This window comes from Apium graveolens, chromosome 5, assembly GCF_009905375.1.
Source record: "Apium graveolens cultivar Ventura chromosome 5, ASM990537v1, whole genome shotgun sequence".
In the NCBI taxonomy this organism is placed as follows: domain Eukaryota; kingdom Viridiplantae; phylum Streptophyta; class Magnoliopsida; order Apiales; family Apiaceae; genus Apium; species Apium graveolens.
In genome coordinates, this window is record NC_133651.1 from 88,768,248 (window position 1) to 88,783,988 (window position 15,741).

General features: G+C 35.6%; 1 protein-coding gene across 7 annotated transcripts; it reads left to right on the forward strand.

Annotated features, from left to right (window-relative positions):
• The first annotated feature begins 8,813 nt into the window (after nucleotides 1–8,813).
• On the forward strand, nucleotides 8,814–15,268 carry LOC141724243 (pentatricopeptide repeat-containing protein At4g20740). 7 transcript variants are annotated; one of them, XM_074526304.1, is made up of 6 exons: nucleotides 8,814–9,283; nucleotides 9,731–11,475; nucleotides 12,091–12,236; nucleotides 14,058–14,158; nucleotides 14,239–14,346; nucleotides 14,571–15,268. In XM_074526304.1, the coding sequence occupies exons 1-2, from the start codon at nucleotides 8,869–8,871 to the stop codon at nucleotides 11,467–11,469; spliced, it is 2,154 nt and encodes a 717-aa protein (XP_074382405.1). In that variant the 5' UTR covers nucleotides 8,814–8,868; the 3' UTR covers nucleotides 11,470–11,475; nucleotides 12,091–12,236; nucleotides 14,058–14,158; nucleotides 14,239–14,346; nucleotides 14,571–15,268. The 7 variants fall into 7 exon arrangements, with proteins under 7 accessions (XP_074382405.1, XP_074382407.1, XP_074382408.1 ...); XM_074526306.1 differs by having other exon boundaries at nucleotides 14,574–15,268; XM_074526307.1 differs by lacking the exons at nucleotides 14,058–14,158; nucleotides 14,239–14,346 and having other exon boundaries at nucleotides 14,571–14,697; nucleotides 14,792–15,268.
• Nucleotides 15,269–15,741: the final 473 nt, after the last annotated feature.

The following is a 15,741-nucleotide window of genomic DNA, read 5'->3' on the forward strand; positions in this document are numbered from 1 at the left end:
TTATGGTGTACTTCGATTGACAAATAAAAGTTCCTTCTTCATTCTGCTTGACTTGAAGGCCCAGAAAATAGGTAAGTTCTCCCATCATACTCATTTGATATCTTGACTGCATCAGCTTGGCAAACTTCTTACAAAGTCTGTCATTTGTAGAACCAAAAATGATATCATCAATATATATCTGCACCAAAAGTAAGTCATTTCCATGGTTGAGATAAAATAAATTTTTGTCAATGGTCTCTCTGTTAAATCCACTTTCCAGAAGAAACTGAGCTAATATCTCATACCATACTCTTGGAGCTTGCTTAAGGCCATAAAGTGCTTTGTCAAGCCTGTAGACATGATTAGGAAATTTTGAATCTACAAAACCTGGAGGTTGTTCAACATATACCTCTTCTTCCAATTCTCCATTGAGAAAAGCATTTTCACATCCATTTGAAAGACTTTAAACTTTTTGTGAGCAGCATAAGCCAAAAATATCTTTATGGCTTCCAATCTAGCAACCGGTGCAAATGTTTCATCATAATCAATTCCCTCATGTTGAGAGTATTCTTTTGCAACCAGCCTTGCTTTATTCCTTGTAATTATGCCATCACTGTCAGTTTTGTTTCTGAACACCCACTATGTACGAACAACAGACATGTTCTTTGGTCTTGGCACTAGGGTCCAGACTTTATTTTTTTTAAAATTCATTTAACTCTTCCTGCATTGTTTGCCCAATCAGCATCTTGAAGAGCTTCTTCCACTTTCTTTGGTTTAGTCTGAGGAAGAAAAGAATGATAGAGACATTCATTTGATGTAGTTGTTTTAGTTCTGACACCTGCATCAGGATTTCCAATAATTAAGTCAGGTGTATGTGCTTTAGTCCACTTCCTTGCAGATGGAAGGTTATCTCTAGAACTGGATGCTCCTCCATGATCCATGCTGTCTCCGTCAACATTTTATGATGCTCCCCCTGAAATTATGCTCTCTGAGTTGGATCTTTCGGAATTTGAGTTTTCAGAAATATCAGTACATGAGTTTCCAGAATTATCAGAACTTGGCCCATCAGAACTTGATGAATCAGAACTTGAAGAGCCTGTTGTAGATTCTGATGCTTCTTGAGATGTGGTTGGATCTTCAGTATGCTCCCCCTGCACAGGTGCATTTTCCTTTGGCGTAGTCACCACAGTTTCAATAACATCAGAGTTTAATCCATCAGAGTTTGCAATATCAGGATTTAGACTGTCAGGATTTACAAAATCAGAATTTAAAACTTCATTTTCGAATCTCAGCTGATCATGATCATTGAAATCTTCAAGTCCATTAATCTTCTTATCATCAAAAGAGTCATTGATAGATTCCATGACAACCCTTGTTCTTAAATTGTAGACTCTAAAGGCTTTTGTAGAAAGTGGATATCCAACAAAAATTCCTTCATCAGCTTTTAGATCAAATTTGGATAGCTGTTCAGGATGAGTCTTAAGAACAAAACACTTGCATCCAAATACATGAAAATACTTCAGGTTTGGCTTCTTTTTCTTCACCATCTCATATGGTGTTTTTCCATGCTTGTTGATAAGTGTAGCATTCTGAGTAAAACAAGCAGTCTGCACAGCTTCAGCCCAAAAGTAGGTTGGTAACTTTGCTTCATCAAGCATAGTTCGTGTAGCTTCAATAAGAGTTCTATTCTTTCGTTCAACAACTCCATTTTGCTGTGGAGTTCCAGGAGCAGAAAATTCCTGCCTTATTCCATGGTTTTTGCAGAACTCTTCCATAATCAAATTCTTGAACTCAGTCTCATTATCACTCCTTATGATTTTCACAAATTCTTTGACCAATTTATCCAATTGTTTAACATGATCAATCAAGATAGATGCAGTTTCACTTTTTGTGTGCAAGAAATAAACCCATGTGTATCTGGTGAACTCATCCACTATGATCATAGCATATTTCTTCTTTGCAATAGACGTGACATTCACTGGACCAAATAGATCGACATGTAGTAGGTGATAAGGCTCAAGAATTGATGATTCAGTCTTTCTCTTGAAAGAAGATTTTCTTTGTTTTGCCTTCTGACATGAATCACAAAGGCCATCAGGAGCAAATACTGATTTTGGCAGTCCTCTCACAAGATCTTTCTTGACTAGTTCATTTATATTGTTAAAATTTAAATGAGAGAGTTTCTTGTGCCAAACCCAGCTTTTTTCAATTGATGCTCTACTCAACAGACAGATTGCAGAACCATCAGTACTTGTTGAAAGCTTGGCTTCATAAATGTTACCATGCCTGTATCCTTTCAGAACAACTTTGCCTGTAGATTTGCTTACAACTTCACAGTGTTCTTCAAAGAAATCCACATGATAATCTTTGTCACAGATTTGACTAACACTCAGCAAATTGTATTTAAGTCCTGAGACTAGAGCTACTTTTTCAATGATGACATTCCCAAGATTGATATTGCCATATCCCAGAGTTTTTTCAATGTTGCCATCTCCAAAAGAAATGTCTGGGCCAACTTTCTCCACAAAGTCTGATAGCAGGGCTTTATTTCCAGTCATATGTCCTGAATATCCATTGTCCAGAACTAGGATGTTTTTCATGTTGCCCTGCAATCACAAAGACCACTAATGATTAGTTTTAAGGACCCAGACTTGCTTGGATCCTTTGGCCTTATTAAGTTTGTTAACATTTGCAGCGGATTTAGCATCAGAGTTTATATTAACAGTTTTCTTATCAGAATTTACATTATCAGACTTTGCATCAGAACTTACACTAGAAGGAACAATGCTAACTTTCTTTAAAGAAGTTTTTATTTGATAATAATCATAGTACAAACTATGATATTCCTTACAAGTATAAATGGAATGCCATAAACTACCACAATGAAAACAAGAATTTTGTGGCCTATATCTAACAGACTGACTCTTAACTCCTGACTTTGAAGGTAAGGAGTTTATGTTCTTATTCTTCCTGTAAAAAGAAGCCAGATGGTTAGAATTTCCACAGTTATAATATTTCTTTCCAGGAGCATTAGGAACAGGCTTATAATCATTGATTTTATTCACACCTTCCTTTCCATTCCTCTTTTTCCTAGGTGGCTTTACCTTGTTTACATTATTAACATCTTTTAGCTTATGCTTAAGCTGCTTCTTAGTCATTAAGCCTATGTTAACTTTAGTTGGCTTATCCTATTTTGGTTTGTTAGAAGTTAATTTCTCTTTAACTTCTGATTTATCAATATCAGACTTTACAGCTACAAACTTAACAGGATTTACCTAGAGCTTTTGTTTAACAACTATAGGCTCAATTTCTATAGTTCCCTTATCATTCTTATCATCTCCATAACCTAAGCCCTCTTTCCAATTTCCACTACTCAATAAATTCTGAGTTGTTCTTCCAGAGTTAGTCCAAGTCCTGATAATCTCTCTTTCCTTTTCTAACTCAGTTTTTAGAGATTCATTCATTTTAAGTACTTCATCCCTAACATAAAAGGCATCATCTCTATCTTTCTGAGTTTGATAGAACATGACTAACTCTTTTTCTAAATAATCATTCCTCTTTTTATAAGCAAATTTTTCAGAAGTTAATCTTTCACATTTAAAGTTTGATCTCTATAACTAATGAACATGGTTTTAAGATATCTTCTCAACTCAGTAATATCATCAGTATGAAAGGTATAAGTAGTTTGAGGTACCTTTAACTCAGCAGCATCAGAACTGCTATCAGCATTTGCCATTAAGGCATAGTTCACCTCACTTTCAGAATCTGAAGTGTCTGTCCAGCTTTCCTTCTTTGTGACAAGAGCCTTGCCTTTGTCACTCTTTACTTTCTTGCAATCAAGAGATATGTGGCCTTTCTCACCACAGTTGTAGCATTTGACATTTAAGTAATCTCCTATATCAGACATTCCTCCTTTGCCTTCAGATTTTCTGAAACTCTTCTTATCAGAACTTGCACCTTTCCTGGAAATTTCTTTCCCTTTCTGAATTTCCTGTATGCAATCCTTGTGATTCCTTTCATCATAAGAGCACACATCTTCATCATCTCTTCATCAGGATCCATCTCAGGTAAGCTTTCAGTTTTTAAGTCATCATCACAATCAGAACTTGATGACTCAGTATCAGACTCTGTGATGAGAGCTTTTTCCTTGCCTTTTCTTGAGGCAGCTATTTTGGGGACTTCCTCCTCAGCCTTAAGAGCAACTGTCCTTGACTTCCTTCCATTCCTCTTGCTTCTTTGTTCCATCTCAAGTTCATGAGCCTTGAGCATCCCATAAATTTTATCAAGTGTTGTTTCATCAAGAACATAGTTGTCTCTTATAGTGGTGGCCTTCAAATCCCAACTTTCAGGAAGAGCTAACAGGAATTTAAGATTTGAATCTTCAAGTTCATATTCCTTGTCCACCAGTGACAGATCATTTAAGAGTTTGACAAATCTGTCATATAATCCAGTTAATGACTCATCAGGTTTTGAGTCAAAGTGCTCATACTCTTGAGTGAATATAGTCCTCCTATTTTTCTTAATAGAATTAGTTCCCTGACATCTTGTTTCCAAGGCATCCCATATCTCCTTTACAGTCTTGCAATGGATTACCCTGTTTGACATGACATTATCAATGGCACTATGCAGCAAATGTCGTACCTTTGCATCCTTATCAATAGATGAGATATCTTCAGCTGTATATTCACTTTTCTCCTTTGGTACTGTCTGTGCTGGCTGATCTGCAACTACAACAGAGAGCTTGGTTGGCTTGTGTGGTCCTTCATTGATTCTGTCAAGGTATTCTGGATCTGTAGCTTCCAGAAACATAGACATCCTCACCTTCCATATGGGATATTTAGATGGTTTCACTATGGGAACTCTAATAGTCTCATATCAATTATGGATTTGAGTCTTTGGAGGTTCTTCAGTTTTGGTGGGCTTGCTTGGAGTTTGTTCTTCTTCAGACATGATTGTTTTTGGATCTTAAACTGTTTGTGTATTAACAGATTTGCTCTGATACCACTTGTTAGGTCACACACACTGTAGAAGGGGATTGAATACAGTGTTTACTATAATCAAATCGAATTAAAGAACACACGTAACATAACACAGATTTTATTCAACACAATAAACTCTGTTACAATATGGAACTATCCTCTCTCAGTGATGAACAAATTATCACGAGAGCTGCTAGGGTTACAATGAATAATATTTTCGATAATGATAACACATATAGTGTAAACCCTATGCATGTGTTTATATACTACACAGTTACAAGATAATCTTTTAATTGATATTGAATATAATTCTGCTTCCTAAAATATATCAATTAGTTATCTTTTCTTCCAAGTATTCTATTCTTCATAGAATTCCTTCTTCATGCATATTTCTTCTTGCGTTTGTCTTGATCTTCTTTCCTTTCAATCAGCAGCCTGCCTTATCTGAAAGTCTCATTAAGTCCTGATATTATCTCCTGATAAATATCTCCTGATAACTTAAGTTCTGATAACTTAAGTTCTGATATCTTAAGTCCTGACTTCAGTATAAGTACTGATTTCCAGTTAAGTACTGATATGTCCTGTTAGTTAAGATCTGAAAACTAAACACAAATCATATTACACATGACATCACAAATATATCTAACAGTTAATAACATATAAAAAAGGAAAACGGAGTAAAGATAATGAGAAATACCCTGCAATGTGTAGAAAGTCCCATATGGATTAAGGAAAACTCTTCCAACAAAGTCCAACTTGCGATCTTGCCTTCATCTTTTATAAGCTCACTATATATGAGATTTTCCTCATCTGATAGATGAAGGGTGTTAGGGCTACCATCACTAACTTTACCAAAGAAAGACTTAAAAAGGGTGCCCCAATCACCACTCCCATTTCAACCCAAAAAAAACTGTCCCTCCAATGCTGGTTGTTATCAGCGATGGATGCACTGTTGAAAATTTGTGGACATTTGGGCATCTACCTAATGTAAACCCAACCACAAGAGGTCTAGGCACTGTTATAGCATTGAAAGATTTTCCTAAAATCGACTACCGAAAGGGGAAAATCCTGCCTAAGGCATAGGACCATAAAACATAGAACATTCCTCCAGGCATTGGGTGGAAGTTGAAAAGGGTTAACTTGTAAGTCAGCTAACAATATAGTAATAAACTCGTGAAAGGGAAATCTAAGCCCCGCGACAAAGGCATCTGCATAAATAAAAAGACTATCGCTTTTCCAGTGGCATGCACGATCACCACCGTCAACAGTAATTATTCTAAGGGGAGGACGAACATTATAAGTTGTGTTAAGTTTATTAATGTCAGCCACGTTATATCATTTATTGCAGTAATCAAAAGAATCTAAATGAGCATCGGATGGGTACTCGTCTCCCCTAGTGTTGATCATATCTAACAAAGAGACATATAAGATGAACGAACTTGAATTTCGTTACATCTTTTAGTAGTTGAGGAAATTTTAGTATCTCTCTCTGTGCTCTTATCCGCCATTGATGGAGATGGGATGAATGCTTGAAACTGAAAGTTGGAGGAAAAAGATGAAGATTCTACTGATCTTTGATCACAAACCCAGAAATCCTGAACGGAAAAATTGGCTGACCACCGGAAAAACCTTAGGAGGTTGGGAGAGGAGAAATGAGAAGAGAGATTTGAAAATGAGAAAGTGAATTGTGAAGTGATCTCACTTTACCCCCACTCATATATAGCCCCTCTAGCCGGTCACTGGGCCGGTAAAAGGAGAATATTAACCGGTTATAGCCGGTCAAAAGCCCAGCCCAAAAGTTTGAGCCCAATTCCAGAAGCTTCCGGGATGTTCTTAAAAATTAAAAAAATAGTAATTTTAAAAACTCCAGAACATTCTGGAGAAGTAAAAAAAACAGGCTAGTCAAAAGCCCAGCTTAAGGGCCCATAGACTGGAAAATTCTAGAAAGAAAAAAGGCCCAACTTAGCGAGAGTTAGCAGGCCCAATTAGGAGGACCAGCTTAGTAAGCCCAAATAAATTTGGTCCATACGAGGCCCACAAAGGAGCCCAAATCGATTACAGTTCTAGTCGAATGGATCCTGACCTAATTTCGGTCAAAATTCTGATCGAATTTCATCATTGTCGAAAAACCTACGACCAGGAATTATGGAAGCTTAATTCGGTCAAAAATTGAGTCAAGGAGTAGAACTTGACCTAAATTCGGTCAGGATTCTGATCGAAAAACCTCTTGGTCGAAAAATACATGACCATGAATAATGGGAGCATAATTCGGTCAGAAAATCAGTCAAAGGAAAATTATGACCGAAATCCTGGTCGAAAATCGTCATGGTAGAAAAACTCACGGAAGGAATAAAAAAGAAGGTATAATTCGGTCAGGATTGAAACCAAGGAAAATCCCGACCGAAATTCGGTCATAATCCTGGTCGAAAATCCTCCTGACCGAAAAACTCATGAGCAGGAATTTCAGGAAAGCATAATTTGGTCAGGAATTGAAATCAAGAAATATCCTGACCGCAATTCGGTCAGGATCCTGATCGAAAATCCTCCTGACCCAAAAACTCACGAGCAGAAGAAATAGGAGCATAATTCGATCAGAATCCTGATCGAAATTGTTGTAAAAAAAATTGGAAAGTTTCAGGAAAATATAATTTCTGGAAAAAATTCTGAGAATTAAGGAAAAATCCTGATAATTAAGAAAAAATCCCGAAAATTAAGGAAAAATTCTGAGAATTAAGGAAAAATCCTGAGAATTAAGGAAAAATCTTGAAAATTAAGAAAAAATCCTGAAAATTAAGGAAAACCCCATAAAATTGAAGAATAATACCAGAAAATACCTAAAAATAGGAGTAAGGTGAGAAAATGAGTGTGGATATTAAAATTCCAGAAAATAACCTGAAGATTCGGATAAGGCAAATCGTTGTATATGTGTAGGTCGATCCACACTTTACGTTAAAAATGATACCCTTCAAGGGAATAAAGAAACTTAACTTTTACGAAATCTTGTATGATTTCCCAGAGATTGGGGGGCAAATGATAGAGAATAAAATAATTATTGATTACATAATTAATGTGAAATTAATTATGCACGGTTTGTGTTATAAATAAAGCACATTTAGAATGACCCAAAACCCTGAATAATAATTAATTTTATAATTAATAAATATGGGTAATATCAGCTGACAAATAGAGTCCAAATAAGGGAATAACTCTTTGTGGATTGGCCTCCCAGAAACTTCATGGAATAAGGAATCGATTTCCTGCATTATAGTACTCCAAAGTCCACTCCAAATCTGAGACTTGACCACCAAATCTCCTAAACCTAATCCAATTCAAGGCATCACATGCCTATATAAGAGGCATCATCCCACAAATCAGAACTATGTTTGACTTGATCATTAGCGCACATCAAGGTACGTAGACATCTTGTGAATGCAGATTGAGTTAGAGCAGTCAAATAAAGTCTTGAAACTCACGAACCCTAATAATAAATACAGCTTTAAATACACCCTAGTTTTTTTATCCACTGTGATTTTTTTGATTTTTAAGTTGTAAAATATAGTCTAACTTTAGTTTGTGTTTTATAAAGTTCCACCGTTTTAAAATTAAAAGGTATTAACTAGAAAATTATCGCTTTAAAATTAATATTCAACTATTAATAAGTTAAATTCAATAATATTTCAAAATAAAATATAATTCAATATTTTCATAATAAATTTATAAAATTTAAAGTTGTGCGAATCCAACTCAATTATTCAATTAATAAATTAAATTTAAACTCAAACTCAATTTAAATAATTTTTTAAATATTTGTATCTTATCAAATTCAAATACAAGCAAAAAAAATAATAATAACAAACCCTACTCATACGCCCACTTTCCCATTTTTGAAGTAGAACTGTAGAAGCCAAAAATGGGACCCAAAGCTCCCCCCACAAACAAGCTATACTTCTACTACGGCCACCGTAAGCCCACCCAAAACCGCCCCACCGTCCACGGCGGCCTTTTCACCAATCGTACTACCATAAACCCCAATAAACCCCCCATTTCCACCGGACCCACCACCTTCAATTTGGACAATTGGGACCCGGATTCACCTCAATTAGTCCAACCCATTACTGACCCATCTGCCCATTTCTTCTCTGTAGCTCAATCTTTATCTCCAATTGCTCGTTACATTGTTGATTCTTTTAGAAAACATGGCCGGTGGGGCCCACAAGTTGTTTCGGATCTTAATAAGCTCAGACGGGTCAGTCCTAAACTTGTTGCTGAAGTGCTTAAGGTTCAAGATGATCCAAGACTTTCTTCTAAGTTCTTTCATTGGGCAGGTACTAAAAATCTAAACTTTTATAATTATATGTGTGTAATGTATTGTGTGTTTGTGTTTCGAAATGTTGTCGTAAAAAGATTGAACCTTTGGCCTAGTTCAAGGGAGTAGTGGATCAAGATTATGTAATGCAGGTAAGCAAAAAGGATATAAACATGATTTTGCGTGTTTTAATGCTTTAGCTTATTATCTGTACTGTATTTTGTATTTGTGTTTCGAAATGTGATCGTAAAAATTTTGAACCTTTTGGCCTAGTTCGAGGGGTTAATGTATCAAGATTATGTAATTCAGGTAAGCAATAAGGATATAGACATGATTTTGCGTGTTATAATGATGTAGCTTATTATGTGTAATGTATTTTGTGTTTGTGTCTTGAAATGTGATCATAAAAAAATTGAACCTTTTGGCCTAGTTCGAGGGATTAATGAATTAAGATTATGTAATGCAGGTAAGCAGAAAGGATATAAACATGATTTTGCGTGTTATAATGCTTTAGCGTATTGTTTGAATCGGAATAATCAGTTTCGGGCAGCGGATCAAGTGCCTGAGCTAATGAACATGCAAGGGAAAGAGCCTACTGAGAAACAGTTTGAAATTTTGATTAGAATGCATGCGGATGCTAATAGGGGTCTTAGAGTGTACTATGTGTATGAAAAGATGAAGAAATTTGGAGTTAGACCGCGTATTTTTTTGTATAACAGGGTACTGGATGCTTTGGTTAAAACGAATCATGTTGATTTAGCGATGACAGTTTATGCTGATTTTAGAGATGAGGGACTGGTGGAGGAGAGTATTACTTACATGATTTTGATCAAGGGGTTATGTAAGGAAGGACGTATGGATGAGGTTTTTGAACTTTTGAATCAGATGAGGGAGAAGTTGTGTAAACCGGATGTTTTTGCATACACTGCACTGGTGCGTCTGTTGGTTTCGGAAGGTAACTTGGATGGGTGTTTGAGAATTTGGGAAGAAATGCTGAATGACAAGGTTCAGCCTGATGTTATGGCTTATTCAACTTTGATTCTAGGTTTATGTAAAGGAAATCGGGTTCTGAAAGGTTATGAGTTGTTCAAAGAGATGAAAGAGAAGAAGTATTTGATTGACAGGGTTATTTATGGATCCTTGATCGAGGCATTTGTTGTGGAAGGGAAGATTGGTTTGGCATGTGATTTGCTGAAGGATTTGATTGACTCCGGATATAGGGCCGATTTGGCTATATATAATTCACTTATAAAAGGTTTGTGTTGTGCCAACCACATTGAAAAGGCCTATAGACTTTTTCAAGTCACAGTTCAAGAGGATCTGCAACCGGATTTTGTGACGGTGAATCCTATGCTAGTTTCATATGCGGAGTCGAGGAATATGGATGATTTCTGCAAATTGGTTGGTGAGGTTCAAAAACTTGGTTTCAATATCATTGATGATCTTTGTAGATTCTTCTCATATATGGTGGAGAAAGAGGATAGAGTGATGACTGCTGTAGAAGTGTTTGACTACATAAAGCTAAAAGAATATACTAGTGTTTCAATATACAATATAATTATGGAGGCTCTTTATCATATTGGGGAGGTTGATCGGGCACTAATTCTATTTCAGGAGTTGAAAAACTCACACTTTGAACCTGACTTATCAAGTTACAACAATGGGATTAAATGTTTTACTGAAAAAGGTGACATCCAAGAAGCATGTTCCTGCTATAATATGATAAAGGAGATGTCTTTAGTTCCCTCTGTTGAGGCCTATTATTCTCTCGTTAAAGGGCTTTGCAAAACAGGGGATATTGATGAAGCTATGATGCTTATTCGTGACTGCTTAGCCAATGTTACAAGTGGTCCAATGGAGTTTAAGTATAGTCTAGCGATTCTCCACGTGTGTAAGAAAAATGATGCGGAAAAAATAATAGAAGTGTTAGGTGAGATGATGCAGAAGGGTACCCTTCTGGATGAAGTTGTATATTCTGCTATTGTCTGTGGCATGTGCAAACGTGGAACGATAGATGAGGCAAAGAAAGTCTTCACCTATTTGAGAGATTGTAAACTTTTAACCGAGGCCGACTTGATAGTTTATGATGAAATACTTATTGATCACACAAAGAAGAAGACAGCAGACTTGATGCTTTCTGGACTGAAATTTTTTGGTCTGGAATCTAAACTAAAATCAAAGGGCTGTAACCTTTTACCAACTTAATATCAGGTATCAAATTGATCTTTTTTACTATAGAAGATTTTTGTTACCTTTTATTTACTGTCATAAAACTACAAACGGAAAGTGATACTACTTCTTGAGAAAAGTTTGTTGTTGTATACACCGTTTATTGTCATCCTTACTTGTATCTGTTCATTGTTTGTGTGTGTGTGTGTGTTATATCTAACTTGCAATCTGATGTATATGTGTCACAACTCATAACTTTCTGATAGAAAAATGCATATTTTTGTTTCGAGATTACTTCACTCTAGCTATTTGGTATTTTTGATGATAAATTTAGAATTTAATTGATTACTAATTTTATTTTAAAATTGTTTTTTGCTTTTGATGACTTTGTTTGAGCTTGTATCGAGTCTAAGCTGATACGTCTTGATCAAATGTCACTTCAATGTACATTGAGCTCAAAAACCCCTTTGGATCACAGGTCCCTGTTTCTTTAGTTTAAAATGTTGTAGATACTTTTTTGTTTCAACATGCCAAGAGTTTATTACCTGCTTGAAGGTGCAAAATAATGCAATGAATCTTGTCTCTCTATTCAATTTACTCCTTTATGGTCACTGTCCATAATCGAAAATGGTAAAACATGCATTACTAAAACTGCAGTTTCTTGCCTGCAAATTATGATGATTGCCCAAGTATGATGCACGTCAGAAACTTGTCTCATTTAGAAAGTTGGATTTTGGCTACTATATCTGAACTAGAAGATGCATCAGCAAGAGAAGGTGTTCTCTGATCTTCGATGCACAAAGGTACGCAGATATGTCCTTGTTACCATTATCATTCTTTAGCCATTAAAGCTTGTTGTAAATTTCTATAACAGTACGAGCTTAGCTCCATACTGAAGAAGTTCACGGTTAACTTCATCGCTCTATATAACTAATGATCAGTTGTAAGCAATGAAAAGAGCCAGTAATTAACTGCTATTTTAAAACTAGAGTTTGGTAGCCATTAAAGCCTGTTGTAAATTTCTTTTACAGTACGAGCTTAGCTCCATACTGAAGAAGTTCACGGTTAACTTCATCGCTCTATATAACTAATGATCAGTTGTAAGCAATGAAAAGAGCCAGTAATTAACTGCTATTTTAAAACTAGAGTTTGGGAGATAGAGACAGTAACTCGGTATTGTACATCTATAATATATTTTATGTCACTGCCCCCGCTTATCCTCAAAAAGTATAGTAGTTAAGAAATGTGTGTGAGAAAACTAAGATATTGATAAATATTAATAAGTAGTCACTGTAAATTATTATTAAAATTTAATTGGATTTTGAACATATCAGACAAAAGACATGTTAGCACTGTAAGCTCGTTTCTTTTCCTCCTGCAAATAATTCATTGATGGAGAAAGATCATAAAGAAAACAAAAATCTGCTGAGTGAAAGAGAAGAAGTACCAGATCCAGTCATCCAGATAATTTCATAGCGAACATAAGCCTTGAAGAATTTGACCCACCTTAACAAAAAACCATTTGTCATTTATTTGAACAACAATAGTCTCCCATAGCTAAATAACTTCAATATATTTAGAGGAATCTTAAGCGCACACTATTTTACTAGTTAATTATCATGCGTTAGACGACTAATGATTATTAAGTCATATGCGATATGGTAGAATAATACAATCACTTCAACGGATTGTTTATTTAAGTTTGTTTTTGTTTGTTCAAGCATGGATAACATAACCCCTTGTCTATGTGTAATATACTAATATGCCAGATATGAGTATTTTAATTTTATTTTTCCATGTTTTACTTCTTATTTATTATAATTGTTATTTTTTTTAGTTCATTCTTGATCGTCAATATCGTGAAGATTGTTGAAAGTAAAATGAGAAATTGATGTATATAGGCTTGCAATTGATGTCTTAAATTGAAAATTCTAGATTCACATTCATACTTCAAAGAAAGATTATGCCTTGGGGTAGTATCCCGTCGATTTGTAAAGCTCATCTCTATGTACCCAAAGGACTTGTAACTCCCTTTTGAATTACAAGTCCTTTGGGGACATGGAGTTGAGCCTGAAGTTAACGAGTGCAATGAACATGACATGGAGGTGTTTTGGAACAATTTCATCTTTTAACTTTGAGGACAAGATTGGAGTCTGGGCAGTGAGTTTTGTTAGCCACAATTAGTATTTTAGTGTTAACTTAATGGATGAATTGTTAGAGTTAATTGGATATTAAATGGATGACTTGTTTGAGTTAATTGGATATCAAATGGATGACTTGTTAGAGTTAATGGGATGTTATATAAGTTGCTGATTTGGAAAGGAGGATTTGGTGGAATCAATAATATAGCAGTGTTAGCTTAGAATAAGAGCTGGTACTGGGATTACAATCAGGGAGGTTATATGTTCGGGTACATCGAGAAATAAGTTTCAGTCTGTGTGGGGAGAATGAACAGTCCCTTAAATGCCTTTCTCATTTACACTCCCATTAAGGAACCCGACGGGAGTTTTTTCAATTCTAAGAGAGGCCAAAAGCGATAGTCTTGAAAGAGTAGTCGACATTTTTGAATCTTGCATTGCCTTTCCCTGCATTGGAGTCCATAAAGATCTTACTATCAACATCAGGTTGCTATTAGAAATCAGATTCCTTTGTACTCATGTTTCTATTTGGACGGTGTTGAAACCTGAAACTGATCAAATGCAGCTCCAATTGTTTGGTGTAACTTGTAAGTGATCGCAAAATCAATCATTTTGTAGAGTGATCGCAAAATCAGTAAGAAATTTTAACACAAATCACTTCATCCAGGAGCCCATTGCTTCTAGGATCTTCGTCAATGGCTCGCGTGTGTGGGTCTAATCATACTACTGGAGTTCGTTCTTTCTTGTTCTTGTTTTCCCATATATGATGATCAAGGTACAATGATTCAAGAACAAATAGTTACAGACTAAATACAGGTCTTAGACCATGTAAATATTAAATGAAGTTTTTTTGTTGCTAAATAAATTACCATGTTAGTCATTGCAGATTTACTGAAAACAAAAGCATCTAGATATCTATATAATTAATTCTTAGTCCCTTGCTTGACATTATGTTGTTGGTCTCTTTATGCTTTTTGAAACTGTGTAATTTATCTGCAGTAGTTATTTGAGCAGCTGCAATTGGTCTTGATTGCAAAAATATATACGAGGCTTGGGCATTGGCACTACCATATGACTGTGCCGAGGGAGGAAATGCAAGCAGAAGTCCTAGTTTTAAAATTCCAAGGTGTGGCAGTAGTCCCAGTGAGTGTCGTATTGTAGATTTTTTAACTACTTTGTCTTGTAGAAGGGCTTATTGTTATTTTCCATCACCTGCCTAGCCATCAAAGATGCAATTTCTAGAATTAGTGTCACATGTGGCATGAGAGGACTTTTGCCTCAGGTCACTCGAGTAGTGGAATGGAATCTGCAACAGACATGCCATCGAACTCTACATTCCATGAATGAACAAAGCATATCAGATATAATATGAGAAAAAGTATCATTGGGGTTGTGTACCTGCAATTAGCTCAACAAGCTGCTCAATCTATTTGTTAAGTTAATACAAGATGCTGCTTTGCTGTTTCAATCTTTCAACTTCTTTTAAACTCACAAGCTGAGACCTGCGGGAGGTATTAACTGAGTAATGAACTTTAGAATTCCAAGCAGAGGTGTTAATAATATTGATGTTCTAGATGTTTAACATGTTTCAGATGAATGTAGAACTTTATATACGTGTACAAAAGCTGTGATCTTTTGATATATGCAACTAGGCCATACTCATAACTTGATTATATTATAGAGAGCTTGATATGATATCTTCACTCCCATTTTCTTTACAGGAACTGAGCTCGGAAAATAGAAGTACTTACCCCTACAGTATACAACTAAAGTCGGTATATATATGAATGTTCATCGCACATACTTATACTTGAAAATGAAAATTATATCAATTTGAATATCATCACAGACATCCTATATACGAGCGAATGCAGTTACGCCTGCGTAGTAGGTCAATCCATAAAATTACTTCCAAAATATGTGCAAGTATAAGCTGGTGAATTGTGATTGAAATTCTACTGGAAATAAGCTTTCAATTGCGTGGAACTTGATATTTCTCAATGTCAATGACTACTACTAGCAAGACTTCAATTTCTGTGTAAGAAGCTGTTGAAAAATGATTATTATTAAAGGGTTGTTGCTTAAAATCTGTCACGAGTGCTAATAAGATATTGGTATGTCATGCTACAGAATTTGCATACGCTATAACGTTGCCTAATATCTCGAGTTA